Source organism: Muntiacus reevesi, chromosome 11 (assembly GCF_963930625.1).
Source record: "Muntiacus reevesi chromosome 11, mMunRee1.1, whole genome shotgun sequence".
NCBI classification, from domain to species: Eukaryota; Metazoa; Chordata; class Mammalia; order Artiodactyla; family Cervidae; genus Muntiacus; species Muntiacus reevesi.
Window position 1 is genome coordinate 80476875 of NC_089259.1, and position 27515 is coordinate 80504389.

Sequence of the window (27515 nt, forward strand, 5' to 3'; positions counted from 1 at the left end):
CTGATTCACAATGCTGTACATCACATCTGCGGACTCATTCATCCACCAGTTGCAAGTTTACAGTTTTACTGTGTCTGGCTGGGCTCTGAGAAAGGAGGTACAGCTGCCCTGAGGGGTACCGCAGCCTTGAAATTCTGCTTCTTTTGCAAAAGGTCATTGTTTGATATTTGGATCAAATCACTGCCACCTTGAATTCCGTTCCCCGTGTCTCAGTGGTACCTTAAGCTGGGGGATTAGTGATTTTAATTTGCCCCTCTACCCATAGGAAATTTATTCCAGAATCTGTGTTCCATTATGGCAAAGCATAAGTTATCAATACACACACACACCCCCTTCACTCACACACTCACAGGCATATATACACCACAGACACAAACATGATTTTTGACCCACTTTAGAAGATGTGTTCCTGGGATACTGTGCGTTTTCACGACAATCAACAGATCGGAACAGTGGGACAGCTGATTAGAAATAGCACAAGTCAACATTTCTTGTTACGGGCTTATCTTAAATTTAACTTGTCATGAACACCTTCAAGCAAAGGTTTTCAAAGCCAAGTGGAATTTTGTACCTTTCAGTTGTAACACATATCCACCTGGTTTGCTATTGTTTTTAATGTGAGTGAAAACAAAGTCATTTGTATCTTTGGTACAGGTGGGCTTTTCTCATCCTGATCTTTAAAAATGAGATTTATAAACTTAGTTGTTCAGAATAAATCACCATCATGTTTTATATAAAAAGCAAAAAGGGAGAGGGGAGATATCCAAGGAACCTACCCAAAACAAACAAAACTCTTTTCTGGAACTAATAAATGAGTTCATCCAGTCACAAGAGTGTGACTGAAACAGCCATTGCTATATTCCCTTAGTGTCCAGGCAGCTAAAACTCACTAGATCCAAATTCCCCAGTGACTTCCAGGGAACGGCTTTTGAAGACCTGAGCGAGCTAGAGGGCTGCAGGGTGTGTGATCAGCTCACAGACAGTCTTCTGATTGGTTGGTGGTGAGGCGATCAGGAGTCAACGTCATCAACCATCTGGTTCCAACCTGTATGGGGTCTATATATAGAATAGAATATAGTTGTTGAGGGCAGAATATAGTTAACTTCTCCCAACTGGTGGGGGTTTCAGTGTCTGCAAAACAGCTCAAGGACATGGCTAAAGAATAGTGTCTATAGCTCTTGAGGAGGAACTAAAGGTCCTTGACTTTGTTTAATCATTAATCATTGTTTAATGATTGTTGTGTTCAGTTGCTAAGTCATGTCCAACTCTTCTCAACCCCATGGACTGCAGCACTCCAGACTTCCTTGTCCTTCACTGTCTCCTGGAGTTTGCTCAAACTCATGCCCATCGAGTTGGTGATGCCATCCAGCCATCTCATCCTCTGTCACCCCCTTCTCCTCCTGCCCTCAGTCTTTCCCAGCATCAGGGTCTTTTCCAGTGAGTCCACTCTTCACATCAGGTGACCAAACTACTGGAGCTTCATCTCTAGCATCAGTCATCCCAATAATTATTCGGGGTTGATTTCCTTTAAGATTGACTGGTTTGATCTTTGCTGTCCAAGGGACTCTCAAGAGTCTTCTCCAGCATCACAGCTTGAAGGCATCAGTTCTTTGGCACTCTTTGCATAATGGTCTAGCTATTATAATTTTGTCTTGCTGACTGTTTTCCTCTGTTTCTGCATTTTCTCATTTCTCTGGTTAAGTTTATTCTTTGGAACTTGGGGAAGACCTAGGGAGCTAAACTTACCCACAAACAAGAGGCAGGTGGAGGACCCGGTGGGGTTCAGGGGCGTCTGTCCCTGGAAGGGCCCACGGGGTCCTGGTCAGTTACCAGCTACCCCATCTTGCGCCTGAAACACACGTATGGAGCTGAGACAGAGCCAAATAACCACAAACTATCCTGAGGAGTCTTAGAACCCCGTGGGACTTTGCATTCTGTTTAAAACTCATCCGTGTGTAATAGTAACTCCATGTCTCATTTTCCCTCCCCCACATTTTTAAGCCAAATCGTAACTTGAGGAAGGTGCCTCGTGGCGCCGTTCAGCCTCTCCTCTCCTCCAGCCCCTCGCAGGAGAGCCGAGAGGCACAGAGGGGTCAGCAGAGAGGTGCTGTCTGTCGGCCCGGTGCTGGCTTGGAAACCTTAAACGCGCTTGAGTTCCCGTGTATCACAGCTGGGCACAGTGATAGCTCTGCTTTTCAGGATTGATATGAAGATGAATGGACGTGCTTCCGGAACCTCCAGTGAAGTGTTTGACATGTGTTTTCAGTTCTCACCGCCTTTCCTTTTGAGTTCAATTAATCAAATAGTGTTAACCCACCTACTGTTTTTAACATGGTCCAGCCTCCATGTTACCATCTTCTGCTCTGTGGCGGGACAACCTGGAGCGTCCCCTGATTTGTCGAGCTTTTGAAAACAAAACAGCAGCGATCCCTGGTCCCACAAACGACACGTCACCGATGCTTCTGTCTCTGGCCACGTCTCTGTGTTGCCGAGTGCTACCGTTCCGAGTTCTGTGTGAGTTAAGAGGAGATGATAAAAGCAAGTGTCTGAGCTACAAGTATATGGTTTTCAAGACATGAAAGATGCCATGAAAGACCCTGAAGATTGATATTCTAAGATCTGAATACCGGGAGTTGTGTGTCGACTAAAACCGATGCACAGCGTGAGAGCTGTGGGTTATCATTTGGCGCAAAGCGAGGACTGCAGCCTGGGAGACCGCGCCAGCTCGCTCTGAGGGCTGCTGGAGAGGGGCACTGGGGGAGGTCCACACGGAAGGTTTCGGTGAAGGGGCAGCTCGATGCAGTCAAGCGCCTACTTTACTAAAACTTTCCTGCCAGTCACGAGGGGCTGATGGCACCACAAAGGGATCCAGTGCTCTTCAACATCTGTGGAGATGCAAGGACTGGGACCACGAATCGGTCCTGAACACATCTGTCCATCTGAAGTCGTGCCCCACCCGTTTCCCTGGAGCACAGAGCGCCTCAGTCTCCACGCTGCGTTCCCCGCGGCGGGCGCTGAAGGTCCGCGGCACAGGGCCGGGTCTCCGCAGAGGCAGACGGCAGAGGCCCCTGTGGCTGCTGCCCTTCGGTTGCTGACAAACGCTCTTGGCACGTGCCGACCTGTAGCTGACGTGCGGGACCGTCAGTGAATAGGTGACCGCGTCCGAAGCTGTCAGACGAAGCACTGATCATCTGCGCTGATGAGCACAGACTCGTCCGGGTGGGTCTCAGCCGCGGTGCTGAGATTGGGGGAGAGCGTCGGGGGAGCGTGGCTGGTCTCCAGGGGCCTCAGTAGACCGTGGCCCACCGTCACTCCGACCTCGTGGAGACACACGTGTGACGGTGAACCTTCAAGTGATTCACACTGGGAGAAAATAAGCCAGAGGTGAGAATTACGATCTTTTTAGCTGTTTATTACTTTCATCTATCGGAGAAGAACAGACAAGTATATTTTACAGTTTAAAATATTCTACATGGTTAATAGCATGTGTTGTAATTTCCGAAAATGTTCCTTATTCTGTTTGACTTAGTTTTATATCTGCTTAAAGAGATTCATTAATGACCGAGCACGCTAAGTAAAGCTTTCCACATATGCAAGATACATTCTTTCCAGGAAATACTCCTATTCTCTCTGTGCATTGCAGTCTGAGTTTAGAGAGCATGTCACACATAGTGTCTTATTTAATTAACATAAAGTCATCATGAAGGAGAAATGCAGAATTTTTTAATTTCACACTTAACCTACTTTTATTCCATTTTATAGATAATAAAAGTTTAAAATGTCATCAGAAAGGGTCAGACGGAGCTCTGCTCTACTCTTGGTTGTAGGGTTTTGCCAGGCATATTTTTCTAGGATTTTTCTGTCCTGTGTGATATCGTTGTTCACTTGCTCACTCTTGTCGACCCTTTTGCGACCCACGGACTGCGGCATGCCAGGCTTCCCTGTCCTTCACCATCTCCTGGAGCTTGCTCAAAGTCCTGCCCTATGGTTTCATTAGTAAATGATTTCAAAGGGGAAAAAGTACTTTTAATGTCTAAAAAGTAGACTTTTAGTTTTTTTTCCCTGATACTAACCTTTCCATTTTCATTAGAGTTTGGCTGTTCAGTTAAGACCTATATATTTCTAGTGAAATCAACCCAGGCCTCACTGAAAAGTAGGAGGACTGTAAAGTTTGTATAGAAGACATTGAGGTTGAGTTTTTTGTTTTTTGTTTTTTTGCATCGTCCTCATACCAACAAGTTTTCTGATTATTGAGGAAAATGCAAACAGTCTTCAAGCCTCACTCCTGCCATCAGGTCAACCAACTGCCCTGGAAAACCCCCAGTTTGGATTGGGTTTCTTGAGAGCAGTTACAGACCTAATAGCCCTAAATTGCCCAGATTAACTTCAATGGTTCCTTCTGCCCAGAATTTAACTGCCTCATGGAGTAGGTCAGAGCTGCCGTAAATTCCCACCATAAAGACGCACAAAGTGGGGAGATGCTGAGGTCTAAAGAAATATCTGAATTCTCCATAGGTGGAGTTTATTAACTCATTAACTTGCAAGAATGTGGAGAGGAACTGTGGTGTTTTGCTTATTTGACTCTATAATGTTAATGAGAGCTAATTGTTCTTTACAAGATGTCAAGTAACCACTCTGGATGGAATTCTATCCTATGTTACATGCGGAGAAGAAAAGATGACACCAGCAAAGATGGATAGAAAACTTCTGTAAGAACAGGAAGAATTAAGATGGGTTACAGCTTCTTATCATTAGGACCTTTTAGTCACTAGAATTTTGTGCATTTTAAGCCAGATGGCTCTGACCATCCTAACCCAAGCCCTTGCTGGCATGGTTGCCCGTGACCTCTTCCTTTCAGTCCACGGCCTCACCCCCCAGCTCGCCTGTCCTCGGGGAAAGAGGGAGCCCCGCTGGAGCCGGCCAGCGCTCCCCGGGGTCCTCAGCCGCTTCACTAAGCCTCCCGTGTCTCCCAGCTTGGCTCCGTGCATTCCGAGTCTCTCGGTCATATCTGACTCTCTGCGACCCCACGGACTGTAGCCCTCCAGGCTCCTCTGTCCCTGGGGGTCTCCAGGCAAGAATACTGGAGTGGGTTGCCATTTCCTCCTCCAGGGGATCTTCCCGACCCAGGGATCGAACCCGCATCTCCCGTGTCTACTGCATCGGCAGGTGGGTGCTTTACCACTAACGCCTGCTGGGAGGCCGTCTGCTTGACCACTGTCCCTTGTCCACAGCCAGCGGCCTAGAGTCTCAATCCATCCCTCAAGTCCGCCTCACCTCGTCATCTGAACCTCGACCACGTTCCCTCCTGGGGGCACTGAGGCCATGAGCAGGGGTCCCTCCACTCCCTGAGACGTCCGGCCACCGGGCCGTGTCCATCGCCCGACCCGAATGTGGGGAGGGAGCGTCCTTCCACTGGGCCGAGGGGCCCCGAGGCCAGACCCTCTCCCTCCTCCTCCAGCGCCTCCTCCCTGTCTTTTCGTCTTCTCCGGTCTGTATGTGCTTCTGCCTCACCGTATAAACCTCCTGAGGTCTCCCCACTTCCCACTCCAACCCGTGGGCTGTTTCACTTTGACCCCCCATCCCAGCCACGGTCAAGGACATAGGAGTCCTTCCAGACCCCTCGTCCACACCGACAGAGTCCGCACCTGCCTGCTCTCACCCCCGTACCTTGCCCCTACGGCCCCTTCTCCATCAGCTCTGTCTTCATCTGTAAAACATGGGCGCCTTCTTTCCAGGGTGCTCATCCACTCCCGTGATTTTAGTCGTCTGGGTGTTGATGACTTCCAGGACTTATTTTCTGGACTTCTCTGAATTTCAGATCCTTATAGCCGATTATTTCTTGGAACACCACATGAGCTTCTAGCAAGTAGTTCAAAGGGAGCAAACACAACTATGATAAACTATGTCTTTCTCTCTCAAGAACGCACTCCTCCTCTTGAGAAACCCCCCTGATTGAATGAGCCCCCCTCCACCCCGCTTCCCCAGACGGAAACTTACAACACGTTATTGACGCCTCTCTTTCCTCCCTGCCCGTGAACAGCCAGCCTCTCCTCTCGCCCGCCTGCCTTTCTATCTCCTCCGCGTCTCTTCACTGCTGGTCTCTCACTAGACCTGCTGGCTCATTTCTTTGCCTCATCTCTTCCCAGGCCTCCCTCGTAACTCAGTTGGTCAAGAATCTGCCTGCAATGCAGGAGGTCCAGGTTGGGAAGTTCCCCTGGAGAAGGGAATGGCAACCCAGTCCAGAATTCTTGCCTGGAGAATCCCATGGACAGAGGGGGCTGGCGGGCTACAGTCCCTGGGGTCGCAAAGAGTCAGACACGACTGAGCAACTAACGCTTTCAACTTCTCTCTTCCTTTTTGTGCTTTTTTTAATGAAAGGAATAAATCGATGAATTAATCATCCACCTCGTAATTAAAAGATACTGACGAGAAGAAATCGTAGATTGCTCTCAATTTAAAATCTTGGCTACAAATACGAATTACAAAGCATGCGATAGAATCTGCTAGATTTCTGTATGAAATACACAAAGCAGTCTTGACCTTCTCTGAGGAGGGGAGCCACTCAAGTGAGAACCAAGGAAAACTGTAAATACATTCTGGTACAACAAGAACCTTTCTTTCTCCCTTCCGGAAACAGCATCTGCTCTTACGGACCAAAGCCTTATAAATAACACAGGGACACGATGTCCAGGTGATTTCCATTATTTGGGAGACCAGACGTGGCTGAAGCGACTTTTCGCCGCTGGGGTTTGTTGACAAGCCAAGCCATAAACCTGCCTGCTTTTCCTCCTCACAGGTATTTGCACCAGACGCTTAGAGAAGATACATCAACAGCAGAGCGTTCTCTGAACAGGGAGAAATTTGCTGTTTTGAAACAAGCCCTGAGTGTAATTGGCTTCAGTAACTTGGTGAGTCATGCGGTTAAATATTCCACTGAGGAAATCAACCCTCTGCTAGTTTGTAAAAGTTATTCATTCAAAAACATTCCTCGGCCTCGTGGAGCTTGCATGCTGATGGGAGAGAGCTGTGAACAAACATCATGCCCAGGGCCACAGGGTACCATGAAGATGGGCTGCCGTCTTCAGGAAGGCGGTGGAGACCTTTTCCCACAGGAACCACGTGAGCCAAACAGATAAGAACTTGGCACTGGCTGACTCAAGAGAAAAATGGCAGATGGAAGGGGCTGTCTGCTGCCAAGTACCACTCGGGACAGGAATCTAATCATTCCATTAAGCTATCTTCTTGAATGCTATGCTTTTTTTTTTTTTAATTCTTAAAGAATTATCAAATACCTCCAAAGCTGAAACGTACTATGTAAAGTGCTTAAACCCGCTGCAACACAATGGAGATTTCCATAATCCCAGAAATGTTCTAGGTTGCATTGTACAGTAGGGCAGTCACTGGCCACTTGGGGTTGCCGGGCGTGGGAGAGGAGGCTAGTGAGACTGAGGGTGTGGATTTTTAACTTTTTTAAAACGTTTTTAAAAAATTCTGATCAGTTTAAACTGAGATTGTCTTGTGAGGTTAGTGTTTACTGAATTGAATAACACAGGTCTAGAGAACAAGAGATGTGAAGTGTACTCAGCCATTTCAGTCATGTCCAACTCTTTGTGACCCCATGGACCATAGCCCCCTAGGCTCCTCTGTCCATGGGATTCTCCAGGCAAAAATACTGGAGTGGGTTGCCATTTCCTCCTCCAGGGCATCTTCCCGACCCAGAGATCAAACCCACGTCTCCTGCATTGGCAGGCAGACTCTTTACCACTGAGCCGCCAAGACCTCGGAAATTCCCACAAATCTCCTTTTCTTATGCATCATCTCTGTGTCCCCGACATTCATTATGGGGTCACTTTAAGTGACAGCCAGTTTCTCACTAGCAATCAACATAAGATTGTATGGGTAACTGGTTTGCCTATAGTTCATGAGCCAAGATTTAGTCACAGATTGAATTTTTTTATCTTAAACCCGAAATTCGTTGATCGATTTGGGTCCCTGTCTTTCCCCTTGGCTCATGGGGCAGCGAGGGGTGGAAGGGGTTGTAGGGTGACAGCAAAGGAGGACAGAGGAGGTGGGGACTCACCCGCAGTGAATAGCTCTGGGCACCTGGCCCCACGCCAGCCTCACCCATTCAGGGACTGGAATTCTAGGAACGTGCAGTCACACGGCATTCTGTTCTTTGTTGCTCCGCTTGTCCAATCTCTGTGTTTCTCTTTCCCTAACTCCTACCGCTTGTACTTTTCAGGCTTTGCATTTGCTACTGTTGGGTTTTTATGGGGGGGGGGGTTGGTTTTTTAATTTTTCTTTGGGTGTTGTTACTACTTTTCCCTTCCTCCATTTGTGTCTAAAATCTTTACTCACTTATGGGAAACTGGAATAGAGAGGTGGGTAAGGAATCATCCCACCAAATATCAGCTCCTTGGAAACGGGGCTGTAGAAACCCATGACTGATCCTCAAAGGCATGGCACACAGAATACGTCTTCCACATAAGGGGCCAAATGGGGCATCTAACCAGCGTTTTGGTTAAAGAGGTACGTGCGATTTGAACCAAGACCGAAAGGTGATCATCTTGATCCTCAGGTGTGACTGAGATGGTGACAGATTTAGTCCACCAGCAGGGAAAGATCAAGTCCCCTTAGACTGGGAGGAAGGTACCTCTGGGCTGGCAGGGCCCTTGAGTCAGAGCTCGTGAGTGTGGCTCTGGGAGACCTGACCATGAAGATGACCGCCCCCCCCCCCCAGCCCTCCATCACCGGCCAGACGACAGGGGGCTTGCTCGCCGCAGGCGGACACAGAGCAGCCGCCGCCGCCCCCTGCTCGCAGGCAGCTTGTTAGCATCACCACACTGTCACTTAGCTCAGGCGGCTTCTCACCGTTCTGTCTCCATCACGGTGCGGGACTGCGAGAACCCTGATGACTGGACGGAGGGTCTTCATGTCTGTGTCCAGGAGTGTGTCTCTGTCTCGGGGCACTGGGAAATTTAATGAGGAGTTACTGGATTTATTTAAAAACGGGAGAGGGAGCTGTCATCCTGGATTTATTTAAAAAACAGGAGAGGGAGCTGTCGGGTAGCTCAAGGAGCTTGGAAAATGTTATTCAGACAGGCACAGATCAATAAAATCTGAGGTCCTAATTTGTGATTTGGAGGCTACCAAAAACATGTCTAAGTAACGCTGCAGTCATAGAGGATTATACCTGAAAATGACAGGTTATCCTTTTCAATGCGCTCATTTTACAGCCGTTAATAATAAAACTGTGCCTTGTCATGAAAACTGGAAGTTCACGAGGAAATTCACGGATGGCCCAGGGACCACACTGTGTCAAGTCTATGCCTATAAAGCAAATGAGAATTGTTCTTAGAAAAAACTCTCTCCAGCAGGAGTTTTTCCTGCCCAAAGTACCAATTAGGAAACTGGGAATTTATTGGGAATTTTAAGGTTATCATTGCTTCCTCTGAAGGGGATGTACCCATTTTTACCATTGATCGGTGGTTCCCTTATGGGACATTCTCAGTCTGAAAAAAATCACAGCCGCGCATCCTTTTTTTTTTTTTTTAACCTACTTGGAGGTTTTCCAAAGGACCGGTCTCCGCATCTTTCTTTCCTAAGCCGCACTCTTTTCCTTCCCTGTGGGTCACCCGCGTAGGAGGTGGAGAACCTGTGCGTGATTCTAGCAGCCGTGTTGCACCTCGGCGACGTCGGCTTCACCGCTCTCTCCGAGGCCGACTCCGCGCTGGTGTCTGACCTCCAGCTCCTGGAGCAAGGTCAGTGGAACTCAGGGCCAGCGGTGCCTTGACGTGCAGTTCTCCAGGCTGGCCAGTAGATGGAGACACAGTACAGAAAAGTCGGGGGGAGTCGCCCCCACTTGCTGCGGGAGTGGGATTCAGGGCGGGCGGTGGGGAAAGCACACCCAGATCCGCTTTCTTCTTTTGTCTTTCTGGTCATGTGAGTTAATGAGAGGCACGTCGATGTCCCCACGCCCGCCTCAGTAACCGTGTTGATGCTTCGGCACGTGATCGGGCTTATTTATATCGTTCCGCGCATTCTCCGCCCCACCCCTCTACCCTCTACGGAGGGCATATTATTAACCAAACATTTAAGCAGAACATAATTGCTTCCCTTTAAAGATGTTGCCAGAAACCTCTCTCCTTTGAAGTGGCCTTGTTAGTCACCCCCAGCTTTTTTTTTTTTTTCCCCAAAATAACCTTAAAACCAGATGATGGTGGTGACCACCGTTATCTTCACCCCATATCTAAGTCATTTAGCCAGGAATTGGGGGGGAAAAGCATCCTGGGCTGTTAGTAAGGGTGAGGAGGGGAAATTCCTGCAGCAGCTTAATGCTGCGGGCCCGGGAACTCCTCAACGTTTTAATCAAGCTGTTTCTCTAGTTGAATTTGCCAGTTACAGTGATGGTTCAGTGTCTCAATAGACACGTACCCTAATGGGTCTGTACACACTTCTCAGCTCTAAATGCCACGTTCTCACTGTGTGTAACTTGATGCTTTCGTTACCGCTTCACTTTCAGTGGCTGGGATGCTGCAGGTATCTTCGGATGAGCTGGCCTCCGCTCTAACCTCTGACATCCAGTATTTTAAGGGTAAGCTTTTCTGTTCTTTGCCTCCCACCTTGGTGAGCCTCTGTGTGCTCCTGAGAGACCGTTCTGGTGAGCCGGTCACCTTTTCTTAGGCAATGGGTCGTTTTAGACAAAGTCGTCAGTCCAGGAGGACCTGCTCAGTGAAGCCATCGGCTGCGTCTGTGTCTGTGGCAGCAGCCTGCCCTCCTCCTTGGCGAGCGCCGTGCCCCTCCACGTCATCGGCCGGAATAAGAGCTGCTGCCTCCTGGGCGCTCGTGGACTCAGGGGGCTGTGCGGGTGCTCTGAGCTGGAGTTTTTAGTTGGCACGCACTGCTAACGCATGGATTTAACTCTTCCCATTTCCAGTTCAGTCGCTCAGTCGTGTCTGACTCTCTGCGACCCCATGGACCGCAGCACGCCAGGCCTCCCTGTCCATCACCAACTCCCAGGGCTTGCTCAAACTCATGTCCATCCAGTCGGTGATGCCATCCAGCCATCCCCTCCATTTCCACTTTAGTGAATGAGAAAACTAGGATTCAAAGAGGCTAGATAAACTTGAGCATCGACTCCCTAATAAATGGCGTTGGAATTAGACTCTGATGCCGTCCAAGTTCATGGGCTTCCCAAGTGACTCCGTGGTGAAGAGCCTGCCTGCCCAGGCGGGAGATACAAGAGATGCAGATTCGATCCCTGGGTCGGGAAGATCCCCTGGAGGAGGAAATGGCAACCCACGCCAGTATCCTTGCCTGGAAAATCCCATGGACGGAGGAGCCTGGCGGGCTGCAGTCCGTGGGGTTGCACGCAGAGAGTCGGACGTGACTGATGGGTGGATACACACACACCGTCCGACCCCCGAGATGGTCTCTGCCCTGTCCGTCTGCACGCAGCGTGCAGAGGGGCTTCCCCAGACGTCCCTCTCTCACTGGAGCTCATTGCCTCACCAGCCTGCCTCTGCATTGTGGTTTTGAGGACTCCTCCTCCTTGGATTTTTTTTTTCTTTTTCTCGACATCACCGCTGTGTGTTTTTGTAATAGCTGGCAGGGGCTGCGTTTGTCGTAGTGCGTTGGTGGCATCTTCTGACGCGTGCGGGTGTGGCGGGGTAACAGCCCAGCGCTGTTGGCTTCTGAGCGGGACGGCCCGGTGCTCACGGATCCTCCCCTCCTCGCCCTCCCAGGAGAGGTGCTCACACGACGGCACACGGTGGCGATGGCTGAGTTTTACCGGGACCTCCTGGCCAAGTGTCTGTACGGTCGTCTGTTCAGCTTTCTGGTGAACGCGGCGAACTGTTGCCTCCACGGGGACGAGGAGCCCGGCAGGTAGGTGTGGCGGTCACCTGATCACGTGTGCTTCCCGCCCGGGCCACTCGGCCAGGGCGCTCTTAAGGATGCTTCCAGGTCCAGAGTCACTAAAACCTTTCGCTTTAGTGAGGTTATTCTACTTCCAGGATTTCGCAGACTATTTTTAAGGGATTTGAGCCCCCCCCACCCCGGGTGGATTAATCAGTCATGTCTTATGCATAGAGACACAAATGCCTTCTCTCTGGGCTGGAGGCATACATGGCCTTTTGAGCACCAAGAAGTATTAGAAAAAGTATACGTCTGGGAAGAAGACGGTTCTAGCACATCTGAAGTCCCGCAGTTTGTTGAGATGCCCATGACTCTCTAGACCCGACTGGACGCTGTGTTTCAGCTCGGTCGCCCCTCCTGTCTCCTTCCTTGCTTTGGGGGTTATTTGATGAAGCATCTCTATGGTAACCGTTTTGACTCCTGGCCTCAGTCATCTTTAAGCAGTAGCTTTTCGGGGCTGTTTGATCATCTAAAAATGATAGATCCCCTGGCATCTTGTCAATGGAAAGCTTTGTTAGTATTCTCGACACTAATAATGACCTTGGGCAGGGCAGGCCGCAGGAAGCGAAATCGCACCCAGGAGCGTTTACATGTCTGCTGGTCTTTGCATGCCGCGTCCTGAGGCTTTCTTTCTTGTCCGTACAGACTTCACCAAACTCATGACAGCCGCTCCTTTTAGAGGGTCCCCAGAAAACATTAGCATGGCCGTGTATTAACGGGAAAGTTCTTAAACACATGCAGACACCTCAGCAGATTCCAAGGACAAAGGCATACTAAAATTCTCACTAAAACATACACATAAAAAAGACCCTGAGCATTGATGGGCATGTTCCATATAAGGTCTGTGACTTGAGGGTCACTATAGTGTTCCTGCATTTAAGCACGTAAACTGTAATCTTGGATGTGGTGCGGACTCTGGATTTTGTCATTATTTCTTACTATCAGTTACTTTGTGATTTCCCTTTAAATATGAAAATGATTCACAGAATAGTACTAGTAGGCTAAGACTACCAGATGCGTCTTGTATACAATTATTGGCTGTTCTGCTGAAGCTGACATTGGAAACTTAATGTATTTAAGTCCAGCTGCAGGTAAGAACTTTTAGGAAATTCCCATTTGCCATTTAAATCTTACAGAGACTTAGATTATACAATTGGAAAAGCTGACACAAAGTCTGGATTTCTGACTACACACATAGGAAAACAGAAACCTAGGAAAACACTTCATTTCCCTTTCAGTGGGAATACGGCTACTGTGTCAAAGTGCAAATTTATGATGTAAGTCTTACCTTTATGTTTATTTACTAAGTGAATGAATAAAGACAGGGATTATTAGAAAAGTAGAGATAAATTAATGTATCAGAAATTTGACTTCTAGAAGACAGTATTCTCATTTGAGTCATAACTCCCATTTTTTTTCCCTCTGTTTCACCCATGACTCACCCAAACCTGAGTTTCAATACAAATATAATGCATAGAAAGGTTGTATTTGCAGTATTTTTAATTCGTTGAAATTCATGGAAAGCTTATAGATTTACAGACCCATTTCCTAAGCCACAGAGAAGTCTCAAAACTTGGATAAACTTAGGATAGACTTTTATTGTTTATGAGTCCTCAACTTTCTAAAAATGTTGTAATTATGTCAGAAAATCTGTATTATCTACATATAGCTGTATCTCCCTGAGGTTAACATGGGCAGGCACCCTTTACAGTAATAGGACATATTTATCACACTGTACAATTTTTGTGAAATTTGCGAGAGAATAAATATAAATAAGATGCACTCTAACAAGTTGTGAGGGGAAAAATAAATGACGTTTAGGCAGATGACATGTTTGTTCCTAGAATGCTGAGTTCATTTTCTGGATCATAGTAGAGTAGGTACAATAGTAATAAGATTATACATTTAAAAAAATTCTACATTTTGTACCTCAGTCCCAAATAGGTTTATCATCCTTGTGATTATGAAGTGAGATACAGATTCTTCCTGAGGTGTAATGAACAATAATAACTTGGAAATGTTCAAATGATAACTCATTTTTGCATCTCCCATAATTGGACCTGTTTCCCACTGTCTGCATTTCATTTCCAGGGTTGAATTATCAGTGTTAGATTTTAAGTTATTTTTTTTTTCTTGCACCGACATCGTCAGCAGAGTTGTGGTATTAACATGCCTACTGAGAGGCACCTGTAATTTAGAGTCTTGGGGAGGCAGAGAAGTTGTGGAAACTTTGGGAAATTTCTTCAGATAGAAACCTCTAGTTTATTTTTACTCATTTTCATCATGAGTTCTGAATACAGTGGTTTATATATATGGGGACACCTGAGAAATATAACCTGTGGAACAGCCCCTTCTTACCAGAAAAGTACCTTAACAGTAAGTATTGATAGATGGAAGGTTATAAGTAGGTGAAGTTTAGGAGATAACTTAGTAGAGGAGCAATGAGGACACACTTTATTCATTCATTCATTTATTCACTTATGTCTCCGTGATCTGGAATCCACATTTTTGGAGAGCTCACTTTGGTCTGCAGATTATAATACAGTAAATAAACTGAGTTTCAGGCATACATATGGAGATTTTTTTTTTGTTTGTCACTGAGCCTTTGAACTCTTAAAGATGCTTATATTACATTCTTTTGATATTTTAGTTGAGCCAAACATAGATGTGTAAGTATTTATGATTAATTACTTCAGTGAATGATAGAAAATTCGGAGAGCTCTCCAAATGTCGTCAGACACCAAAGCCTCCGGTTCACTTTGAGCCCTTTCCATCCTGAGTTCTCATGTCTCCAGGCCGGTTCGTCTGCTCAGCAGCTGGTGGTGAGAACTCTGGTTGGTTTCAGGGGTCAGCACCATGCCGGACTCAGCGGGCTGGTTCCCCAGAAGCATCTCGGTGGCCGTGCCTGGAAGGAAGCTTTCCTAGTTCATCCGTGGAGACGCGAAGCTTGGGAAAAACAGGCAGATGGAGGAAACCCTAGGGTAGTCCAGTGTCCATGTTTTATGTTGATTCTGTAATCTTGCTTGTTTGGAGAAGAGCAAATAAAGGAAATAACTGAAGAATAGGGATGTTGCTCCTCAGAAGATCCCCTGGAGGAGGGCACAGCAAGCCACTCCCCGTCCAGTGTTCTTGCCTGGAGAATCCCATGGACAGAGGAGCCTGGCGGGCTGTCCACGGGGGTCGCAGAGACTCGGAGATGACTGAACTACAGTAACAACAGTGTCGCTACTCGTGTGCGCGGCTGGGATCTGAGGCTGAGTTTAGAGGAAGCAGAGATGCTGGGTTACTGCTGATCAGCATCCACGCCCCTCCCCTCCTTCCCTTCTCCCTTGACACGTCTGTGACACGTTTGCAGAGTACTTCCTGGGGTCCAGAGCACAGTTTGTGGGCTTTGATTGTTGGAAAAATAAAGTCCATGAGGCTTAGTAACCATGGCACTTCCTACTTGGTGGGGGTTCCTTAAGGAAAAAGTCATGTCGTATCCTTGCATGGACAGGTGCGTGAGTAGACAGAGAAACTGGCCACGTGGTGGAGGAAGCATTGGACGAGGGGGGACTCTTGGGATCTCTGAGATGCCAGCCCTGTGAGCGCTGGGAGACAGGTGGCTGGTCAAATTGGGATGAAGGCTCTGGGCTTGAAACATCAAAGTGATCCTGCCTCTCATTGGATGGCAGGGGTCACCGTACCAGGAACTGTCCAGAGGCCTTGTCTTTCGATCCGTAGATTTAGATTGGTCCTGGAGAGAGAAAAAAAAGGCTGTTGGAAAAAATGTACCATTTGTGAAATTTCTCAAACTATCAAATCCTCCTTCTCCCCCCTAGTCTAACTGTAATGTGATTAAGTCACAGGAAGAAGTGTAGAATGGGTATACCCATGAGAAAAGCTGGACTATTTTAAACAGAGATTGAAGTCATTTTAAGTATTTTTTGTTTTAAAGTCCACACATCAATGCAATGATTTAATTCTTGAAATTATCAGGAGGGTATTTTTGGTATCTTATCCCATTTCTAAATTCATGTTGTTGTTCCGTCACTAAGTCATGCTCACCTCTGTGACCCCATGGACTACAGCGCACCAGGCCTCCCCGTCCTTCACCATCTCCTGGAGTTTGCTCAAACTCATGTCCATCGAGTCGGTGATGCCATCCAACCATGTTTTTCTCTGTCGTCCCCTTCTCCTCCTGCCCTCATTCTTTCCCAGCAAAGGGGTCTTTTCCAGTGGCTCAGCAGGCCAAGAACCCGCCTGCAGCGCAGGAGACTTGGGAGACGTGGGTTCGATCCCTGGGTCAGGAAGGTCCCCTGGAGAAGGGAATGGCAGCCCACTCCAGTATCCTGGCCTGGAGAAAATCCCATGGACAGAGGGGCCTGGCGGGCTACAGTCCAGGGGGTCGCAGAGAGTTGGACGCGACTGAGCGACTCACACTTTCACTTCTATGTTCATCTGTTTTAATTTATAAGAAAGTGATTTTGTAAGTCGGCATGGAATGTCCTGGGTCTGCAGAGAGATTTGCATCAGTGCGTCGCCACACGGCACGTGTGTTCCCCAGCAGTCTGGGTGAGTCATTGTAAAGGATGGTGGTGTTCACGGTGGGGCCTGGCGTCTCACATCCAGCACCTCGATCTCGGCCGAGACGGAAGAGCAGGGGGACGTGGATTTACCGTCCTGTCGGGGCATCAGGTGGGCACGCGCCCCTCCAGCATCTGACAGCATGAGATGCATCGAAATGCATGCAGTGAACCTGCGCTCCTGAGATTGTAGCAAGCAGTGTAAGTTTCATATTCCAAAAAATGGCACTTCTTCATAGGTGAGACTTGTTTCTCTTTCCTAGAGGCAGCAGGTGTTTCAAATGGGGAAAGAGTAAGGATAGCCTTGAAGAACTCTAGAGGCTGGTTTAAAACCACCCCAGGTCAGGATTCTGGATCCGATGTAGCTGGTCTGAAGATTGCCTCCCTGAACTGGAGTGAAAGCAGAGCTTTGCCTTCTTGCTCTGAGATGAAGACAAGGTGAATTCACTGGGCTCTGTGGATTTATGGCTGAAGTTTTCATTTGGGAATTCTTCTTGGCTTTGTTCTACTGAGAACTACGTGTGTATACCATTAGTTATGAATAGTCAGCAGTATGTATACACATTGGTTGAATTTCCAAGAATTTTCAAACAGAATTGACTGTTTTGCGGTATATTATATTGAAATGATATAATATACATGATGCGATATAATGAATTTTCTTTATGATTTCCATTTTTTTCTCGTTGATGCAATCAGATAGCACTTAATGTACTTATGCAATATTATAGTATATTTAGACGTTTTTTTAAGGTCACAGTCCAGTTTGAGAATCTTATGAATGGAATAAATACACAATTTTTCATATAATTTTTTGGGAGACTCTCAAAAAAAAAACCAACAATAAATAATGTAGCTGGACTGTATTAACTTCCTTATCTGTTGATTAAATAAATTGATAAATTCTGAGATAATACTGTCAATGTGGTTCATAGTCTTCTGCTAGTTTTTGAGGATTTTTACATCAAATAATTTGTTTGTAATGATTTTGTCGTTGACTTTTTTTTTAATTAGAAAATTGACTTTGTAGTTTTAGATATAATCTGTGATTGTTAAAAACATACACTGAGACACCCCCTGATAGATGTCATTTTTTAAACTAATATGAGGGTAAGAATGTTAATCTTTTTAAGATTATTTTCAGTGAATTAGATTTGCAGCTATAACTGAGTGTTTGTCAAGGATCTCATCCGTCAGGGACAGGAAGTCAATGTCTTAGTTTATGAAACTCTTGGGGCCTGAAGATGGATCCCTGTCCTCTCCATTACAGACAAAGCATCAGAAACATCTTCTGGATTCTGTTCATGCCCATACTGTTAGCGTATGTCACCTGTAAATGTGAATGCTTCACCTAGCTTCTTAGAACAGTTTCCAAATTCTATCTACAGGTTGTTTTAGCTTTTTGTGCAGCTGGATTTGTCATGCTTTCTGCACCATCTCCTCCTGTTTCCCAGGATGCAAATGTCAAAAATTCAAATCAGGGGTGTGTGTGTGTGTGTGTGGTTATTTTTTTCTTAAGTTGTTTAAACAAAAGATTTTTGTTTTAATAAGTATCTATGACTTTTTTAAAGGACTGAATGTAGCCATCAAGAGTTACAGATGGTTCCTACAAAAGTGTCACCTGTTTCCTCTTTTGCAAGGAGGTCAGTTTGGTCAGGTTGCTTCTCTGAGTTTGAATTTCGAGGACTAATCTCCTCCAGTGGCCACATCACGGGCGCATCCCAGGCGACTGCAGTCGCTCTGTACTGGGACGTGAGGCTCTGCAGAGGGCCTCCGCACATCCCCCACGCCTGTCCTGCCCCGCCTCCGCAGAGATGGTCGCATTCGTCTTAGCCGAGGGTCTGCTGTCAGTTTCTCCAACTCGACGCGTTAAGGTGGGCAACTTCCTCCTTCCTGAGTCAAGGCTGCAGAAAAGTTTTTATTGAAAAGAAGCAACCCGCTTTGTCAGGTATCTGCTTGCTCGCTCCCCACCCCCTGCCCCGTGCCTGCCAAATCTCTGATGGAATTCCTGTAACTGTCACCTCCCTCCGGGCTTAAATACCTTTCCTCTTCGGGACCGTCCACTAGCTGACCTGTATTAATTCCCAGTCGTGCAGGGCAGGGCTTGATGGGGCTGTGTGACCACTAAGAAGCAGAAGAATATCAAAACTAAATACTTTTTAACTTAACCACACACATCTCTCCCATTATACTCAAGGAATCTCGGTGAGGAAGAATTTTTAGTGCTTACTCCGGTATTCTTGCCTGGAGAGTTCCATGGACGGAGGAGCCTGGCGGGCTACCGACCATTCGGTTGCAAAGAGTCCGACACAAATGAAGCGACTTAGCATGTGCACACACAGGATTTTTTAAATTAATTAATTAGTTTTAATTGGAGGATAATTTCTTTACAATATTGTGGTGGTTTTTGCCATACATCGACATGAATCACCCACAGGTACACACACACACACACAGGATTTTTGAGACCAAAATAAATTAACTATCTGAACAGTAAACTGGGTGATCAGAAAATGAAGTAAGGAGAACGATGTTTAGAAATTAAATGTCTTTTCACCGCTATTTTGATAACAAAATTGGAAATTCATTTCCACCAGAAAACATCTAATCATATTGATATATTTAACATCACTTGTGAATCCTAAGTAGCATATCATTCTGTTTCTCTGTGATCATTTCAGACACAAAACTACAAAGCAAAACCTGGACCTGAAGCAGAGACTGAATGTATAAATAAATCTGATTCAGACCCAAGTATCTACTAATTCGTTTTATCTTTCCCTCTTAGAACTTTATTAAAGTGATTATATAGGTTTAAGTTCTCTGATGGATATTGCAAATCCAAAAGAAAGATAATCTGAAAATTTATACCAACACTCGTAAGTAATTAAGAGTTGGTAAAATGATGTTTTGTACACTGCCTTATTAATTATGATGTAAAACACTTCTTAATAAATGCATTTATATTGTTAATTCCCAGATGCCTCATAGAAATACTAAAATACCTGCTGTGCATTTGTGAGAAAAGGAAAACAGACTTTTGATTTTTTTTTCTTCCCCATTTAGCATGTGATAGCTTCCTTCATTAAGTGTATTTGGGGGAGGTGAAAGATTTAATAATCAGGAAGAGCCTTACCTATTATCTCATATGATTAACATTTGCCACTTTTCCTTCAGAATTTTTTAACACAAAGGAAATAGAAAATCGCAGCTAAAAGCTGAAGTTACTTTTGTGTATCCTGCATAAATCCATCCCTCTCCTTCCTGTTCAAAGACAGGAAGTCTCTGTCATCGATTCTGTGTAGATATCCCACAGTTTTAAAAATTCATCTGGATGTTGGTCTTTCATAACAAGTGTGTAACATCGTGAGTCATCGAGAAGTCAGGAAATGCTCTCAGACCGTACCTTTAGTGCGGCAGTCCCCTTCGTAACTCCACACGGCTTTTGAGATTTAACGGCATTGACACCGAGTGGGCTAAACTCATTCTTGGCTTCTGCTGCTTGAATCCCCTGCAGAGAAACCACAGTGCCCGCGTCTGCTCGCGTTTGCATGGACAAGTGCTTAAGTCTCCTCCTGCTCCATTACAGTGTCGCATCCTCAGATACCTGTTTAGAGGTTTCCTGGGGTATATATTTAGTAGCAGAGTTGTGGGGAGAGTGTTAACCTGTGTTTCTCTGAGTACCAGTGAGGTTTCACACGGCAAAGCAGGTTCTGCACTGCCCCCGTGGTGATGCGCTCATGAATGCGCGGTCGTTGTTCAGTTACATACAGTGACTCAGGGACTTAGCACAGTCATTCCTCTCCTACTTCAAGGCCATCTTATATTCTCCCCCAAACTTTTAGATTTTCCATGCATCAGGAATTTATTTTTGTTTATATGAGAAACTGATTTAATGTTATATTTTGGATGGATATTCAATTATCCCATTTATTAGAAATACTTTTTTACCCCCTCCTGATTTTTAATCTATTTGACTTAAACTGTATCAGTAATATATTGTTTTAATAAGTAAGTTCTCATAATACGTTCTTATTTTTCTTATTTGTTTTGGTTATCTCTGGATGTCTATTTTTGCATATGAATTTTATAGTCATTTTGATTCAGTCCATTAAAAAATTCATTTGGGGTTTTGTGGAGAAATATATTTATAGATTAATATAGAAAGAAATAGCCTTTTTAGACTGTTGATTCTCTGCTTGCACAAATATGAAATATATATATATTTTCTTCTATATTTCTTTCTTCGTACATTCTTTAATTTCTTCAATCTGTTTGTGTTTTTTCTATCAGTTTCTCGCACATTTTTATTTCGTTCTTTTCTAAGTACTTTGTACTTTCTGTTGCTATGATGAATGCTCTTTTTCTATTATATTTTAATTTGTTTATTGGGATACTCAATCTTGAGTTTCATATGTTGATCTTATATCTAGAAACCCTGCTGACTTTATTAGTTCTAATAATTTTCCAGTGGAATATCTTCATGAAAATAATCATAGTTATCTTGTCTTCTTTGTCTTTTTTATCATTCTGTTTATTCTTATTTTATTGCATTGGCCAGCACTCCCAGTACAGTGTTGGTGATAGCAGACTATTTTTGTCTTGTTTTCAAATTAATGTTAATACCTCTAAATATTTGTCAGTGAGTAATCTGTTTAGGTAGAGTTCCAGTAGATAATCTTTGTTGAATGTTTTCAACCATAGATGGATGCTGTTTCGTTGAATGTCTTTCTTTTATCTATTGAGATTATTTCTCCTTTTCTTAGCTTATGTGGCAAATTTTAGTGATGTAGGTTTTTTTCATGTCGAGTAATTCTTCATTTTCAGGGTAAGTCCTATTTTGGTCATGATGTACTAAATTTGATTCTCTAGTTATTATTTTGGATGTTTGCATTTATTTTCATTAATGAGATAAGATTTTTTTTAATAGGATCTTTTGATTTTATGTCTATGTTGTTGTTTTTGTTCAGTGGGGAAGTTTTGTCTGACTCTGCGACCCCATGGATTGCAGCACACCAGGCTCCTCTGTCCTCTGCTATCTTCCAGAGTTTGCTAAAATTTATGTCCATTGAGTCACTGATGCCATCCAGCCATCTTATCCTCTGCATCTATGTTTAAGGATAAATGGAGAGCATTCTGTTTTTCGTCTCTTCTAAGATGTTTTAAATGAAAATTATATATGCCTTGAGTGTCTGGTGAAATTCTCCCAAAAAATTTTTGAGGAGGTGAAGGGAGAATTGACCTATGAATACTATCTTAAAGGTTGTGGGTCTAATCAGATTATTTTCTCTGTTTTTAAAGTCATATATATTTTCTAGAAAGTGGTCCACTTTAAGATTTTTAAGTACATTTACCAACTAAATCACAGTTTCCTTCTGTTTATAATCCTCCAGTCAGTATCTCTTATAATTCTAGTTTGACAGCTTACAGTCCTGATATTATTTATTTATGCCTTTGCCCCAGTTTCATTGACACGTCTTGCTTAAATTTGCCTGTGCGAATTACCTTCAAAAATCAATTTATTTGTCTTGTTGTCCTTTCTCATGTTTATGCTATTTATCTGACTAATCTTTGCAGTTTTATGATACCTTATTTTGACTGTTTGAAATTTTTTCTCTTTTTTTTGATCTGACTTCCTCACTGGAGTGTTTGTTCCATAGTTTCTGATGATTTTGTTGACCTGAGTGTATGAAGTATCTTCTGAGCACTTAATGCATTCCAGATTTGTATGTAGCTCTTCCTTTGTTGTTTAATTCTAAATATTTTGTCTTTATTTTTGTTTCAGAGATTAAATAACAAGCAGTTTGTCAGAAAAATAAATTTGGCATACCGTGTTTTTCCCTCCTTCATCCAAATTGGGAATTTTCCCCCATTAAGTAATGAGATTTCTTTGATTCTTTTGAATATGGTAGGAGTGACTTCTATTTCTGCATAGACATTTAAATCATGGTACTTATTGCCATGACAACCAAAACTACACAATTTAGCAAAATATCTAAGACAAAACCTGCTTTCTAAATAATTCTCCTTCTGCTCCATTTCCTTACCAAAACACCCATATGTATAATGATTTCCTAAAGAGCTATGAACCTTTTCTCTGTAATTGCACATTTTTTTTTCATTTTTTGTAAGATACATTTTTTTTTAAAATAAAAGGATCCAGAGAAATAAAATCTGTGAGAGGTTTACCAAAGTTCCTGTATATTGTATTACTCAAAATTGTTTTAAATACTTCATAATAAATATAAAATGATGGTTAAAAATTACCATTCTTATTTTAAAAATTGCCACATACTATGGACACAATAATATTTAAATACAAATATTAATCATGATAGTGTGATGAATTATTTCAAGAATAGGTCAGCTTATCAAACCAATAAAGAGCTGTGTACTTTTCCCTAGGTGCATGTGTTTAGGAGACATGGGGGAAAAATGATAATCTTTCAGATCTATGAGACTATGGCATTTTTAGTACCGAACAGCGGTGCTTTTCCTTTTAGATAAAGACTATTATGTGATTTGCAAATATTATTTGAGGGTCAAATAGATTTAATAATGTATGTAAGAAATTCAGTGATTTATTAGGCCAATAAAAACCCATGCGCCTTCTCCTGTCGCTCTGTCTCGAGCCAAGAGGGCAGAGGCTACAGCTTGTCTGCTTTATATGGAGGGTGAGATGCATGGCTCCGCTAGCAGTGCCCGCGCTCTTGTTTCACTTCCCGCTGGGGAGATGCGTCTGGCCTCTGCTCCACCTGCTGAGAACCTGGGCTGCTGGGCGCAGTTGACCGAATCGGTCGTGTGCAGCTCCTCGCGCCTCTCGTCGGCACGCACGGGCACTTCTGCCGGAGTCAAGAACGGCGCAGCGGCCGGAGACGAGAGCAGGGTGCCCCGGTCTGGCTCTCGGTGACCCTGCCGCCCCCTAAAGAAAACACCGGGAAGGGAACCTCCCCGCAATTTAAACGGGGTGCCTCGTTCTAATACCATGTTCTCATGGAGGAGGATGAGCTTTTCAATGAAAGGACGTTTTTAGTTTTTGTCAGCTCCAAGCCTTTAACTTTTCTCTCTTGACATGCCGTCTTGTTTAAAATACGCTTTCCAAACCTGGCTTCTTCCTAGGTGCAGATGTAATAGGTGGTAAGCTGCATTTATTGTGGTTCTTGGAATTTTTTTCCCAATTTTTTGAAAAAATTGGAAAATTACCTGTGTTACTTTTATTGGAAATTACCTATAAATGAGCTAGGCTTTGAGCCAGGGATTACTGCAGCTAGTGTTGACATCAGCGTGTGGAGTGAATTATTGTCTCCTCTCTTCAGATAGGGGCTTCCCAGGTGGCTCGGTGATAAAGAATCCGGCTGCAATGCCGGAGATGTGGGTTTGATCCCTGGATCAGGAAGATCCCCTGGAGTAGGAAATGGCAGCCCACTGCAGTATTCTTGCCTGAAGAATCCCATGGACAGATGGGCTATAGTCCCTGGGGTCACAAAGGGTGGAACTTGACTGAAGCAGCTGAGCATGCTCTTCAGATAATGAAACTGGAGTTCAGAGAGGTTGAGCAAGTGGCCCTTGTCACACAGCCATGAAGAATCAGTGGGCTTGGAGTATGAACCCCACATATCAGACTCGAAACCTGAGCTTTTCCAAAAACGTCTCCCACATTGAAACGGTCAAAAAATTGATTTTTTCTAAAAAAGCATAGTTTTACAGCTACCTTTAAAAAATATAGATGGTTTCTTTATTTCCTCCCAAGATGATAATCTAGAGTTAACATGTCTGTCCGTGGACATGTCCCTGAGGATAAACCTGCCCTCTGTCCCTCTCTTCTTTGCATCTGGGTCTCTGTCAGCCAGCAGTATGCTTTGCAGAACGAGGTGCACCTTTCAAACTCCCCATTTGAAAGGTGAGCGAGCTAATAAATAAAGTGAAGTAGCGTGGGGCAGAACTGCCGCCAGTTGCTTGCATCTCCGCATCCCTGCCCTGTCCAGTTCCGCTCTGACACGCCTCTCATCAAGAGGTCAGGTCTGTTCTCTCTGCCTCTGTGTCTGAGCTGCTCCTCTGTCTTGCTGTAGCCAAGCGAGTACAGCCAAAGTGAAGATGCGCCAACTCTAAGGCCTCACGCGGGTCCGCTGAGTTCCCTGTCGTTGCCCCTCACGCGTGAGCCCAGGCTTCTGCGGGTGGGGAGAGATGCTGTGACCCAGCCAAGGGCTGGCCAACCCCAGGGCCCTTGGGTGGGGGGCTGTCTTAGACCTGCCAACCCCCATCAGGCCACCCACACTGACAAAAGGGACCTAGAACCATAATAAGGACTTCCTGTGTTGTTTGGTCAGTGAGTTTTGGGGTGGTTGGTTACCAACAATAGCCACTTGCTACAAGTCACTAGCTAGTTAATTTAATTTTCATAAAGGTTCTTTTGAACCTCAAGTTTCGAGTACATATAATTTAAGGTGATTGTTAGAAAGACAGGTGTCCATTTCCTGGGTGGTCTGAGGGATTCTGAGATGATTGTTGATTCCAGTTCTTCCAAACATTCTTCTCTGTCATCTTCTGGGGGGCAGACTAATCACAAACCTTAACAATTTCCAAAATCTACTATTAACTGGCAAAGATAATCCAAAGTGCTCTTTAAAATTTAAATAGCAGGAACCTCATAAAAAGAAGGGTTTGTACTCAGAACTATTATGAAGGGAGGAAAGGAACCCTGTTAAGAAAAAGCATGATAATTTTGCAGTCTGTGTGTGGCAAGTCAACAGGTTGTATACCTTAAACTTATATGATATTGCATGTAATTAAATCTTAGTAAAACGGGTGAAGAAAGAGAAGAGCATAATCAGTGAAAAATGAAGCAGCGCTTTTTACTGTACTTTCGGCTAGTGGGTTGAGATGTTATATAGATCTCATTTTTGTGGATGTTCAAGATGGTAGTTAATTTATGAATACAGCAATTTTATCTTTTAACTCAGTTTTAATTTTTTTTAAAGGGAGTTGGAAATCGAGAGATCTGGGTTTCTATTCTAAGCCTGACACTTAGCATTAATGAAATCTTTAGTGAGACATTTATGTCTTGTGAATCTTAATTTGTTCAACCTCTGAAGCTGTGATAATCACATTTCATTTACTTACAAATGAAGGGTGTTGGCTTATCTCTCTGGCTTGGTTTTGCTTTCAGGACCTAGGATTCTATGATTCCTAGTCAGGATATTTTGGAAGATGTTCCCCCAGCGTTCCGTTGCTCCGTCATGTCCAACTCTTTGTGACCCCATGGACTAGAGCCCACCAGGCTCTTCTGTCCTTGGGATTCTCCAGGCAAGAATACTGGAGGGGGTTTCCACTTCCACCTCCAGGGGATCTTCCCGACCCAGGGATTGAACCCACATCTCCTGCGTCTCCATTCTTTACCACTGAGGCCACCAAGGAAGCCCTTGGAAGATGTTGGTCACATCCAAATATCTGGTGGCCCCTGCTCTATGGCAGGGGTTGAACTCTGAATCAGCCCTCTACACTGCAAACAATGCTAGGATGTTCCTATTTCTTACCCCGTCTGGGGTCTGACGTGTCAGCCATCAGCCACAGGGTCTGATTCAGCTCTGGCTCCATCTGACGGTTTCGTGCCAAACAGGATTCATCTCTTTCCTAAACTGACTTTGAATTACTTAGGTAACTGTCAGTTCACCTCCTTGCCTGGAGATGACTGAGGACAAAACCTGATGTGGGTAGATCCCCCAACCTCGCTGCCCAAATAAAATTAGTACATCCATGTTCCAAAGAGGACATGTTCTTTAATTCAGGCTTCCCCCTTTCTCATACCCACAGGCCTGGAAGGCAAATCAAAGTCAGACAGATGCCCTGGCATTTAGCGTTTTGTCTGATATCGAAAGTGGAGTATTTTACTAATGAGTCAATGCGGGGTAGGCATTTTTGTTAACCGTTAAGAAAACCCTCAGGAGATTTCTAGGGCAGAATTTGAACTAAAGCAGATCATCTCATTAATATGTTAATTTTGCCTAACGGATTGAATCCCGGTTCATCTGATGACCTCTGTCTGCTCCTCCTTGCTAGAAATTGGATGTTGAGTTAAACGCCTGTGTAATACGAGTCGAGATATCAATAAGTGAAATGACTGCACTGCTGACTGCCGCCCAGAATGGGCATTGTGCTGGCTGCAGGCCCTTGGCTCCCTCCTGCCAAGGCAGCTATTGCAATAGCAGTCACATAAAACGATGGTTTTTCCAGTAATCGTGTACAGACATTAGAGTTGGACCATAAAGAAGTCTGAGCACTGAAGGATTCATGCTTTCAAAACTGTGGTGCTAGAGAAGACTCTCTAGAGTCCCTTGGACTGCAAGGAGATCAAACCAGTCCATCCTAAAGGAGATCAGTCCTGAATATTCATTGGAAGGACTGATGCTGAAGCTGAAGCTGCTATACTTTGGCCACCTGATGTGAAGAGCTGATTGGAAAAGACCCTGATGCTGGGAAAGATTGAAGGCAGGAGGAGAAGGGGACGACAGAGGATGAGATGGTTGGACGGCATCACCGACTCGATGGACATGAGTTTGAGCAAGCTCCGGGAGAAGCTGAAGGACAGGGAAGCCTGCAGTTCGTGGGGTCCCAAAATGTCAGACATGACTGAGTCACTGAACAACAAAATTTCACTCAATCATAGTTGATGAAATAGATTTTTGGGAAAAAAAAAGCAACACATTTTGTCTGTCAGTAGTTGCAGAAATAATCCTTAAAATGCATCAAACCTGGATGAATTTTTTTTCCTGAAAATTGTTCTTCCTTTCTCTCCATCTTTTTTAAACATTTTATCTTGTAAACAAATGTAGTTTGGAATTTGGTATGTATGCAATGTGAATAAATGAAAGGAGTGTTCTTTCAACCAAATGCATGCTACTTAACGGTATGTTACTAATTAATAATTTACTTTCCCTAATCTGAACCAGGATCAGCACCGTGCTCACCCACATGCAGCTCGCTGCCTTGGCGTCCTGTTTGTCCACACAAAGCCCCCGTCGTTACAGGCGGGGAAGA

At 44.7% G+C, this 27515-nt stretch overlaps 1 protein-coding gene across 1 annotated transcript in view; it reads left to right on the forward strand.

Annotated features, from left to right (window-relative positions):
* The window catches only part of MYO16 (myosin XVI), a 372035-nt gene that overhangs the window by 168563 nt on the left and 175957 nt on the right, over nucleotides 1-27515 (forward strand). The window contains exons 16-19 of the mRNA XM_065901993.1: nucleotides 6797-6908; nucleotides 9644-9761; nucleotides 10523-10594; nucleotides 11745-11886. Of these exons, the coding sequence (XP_065758065.1) occupies nucleotides 6797-6908; nucleotides 9644-9761; nucleotides 10523-10594; nucleotides 11745-11886 (444 nt within the window). The remainder of the gene's footprint in view (nucleotides 1-6796; nucleotides 6909-9643; nucleotides 9762-10522; nucleotides 10595-11744; nucleotides 11887-27515) is intronic.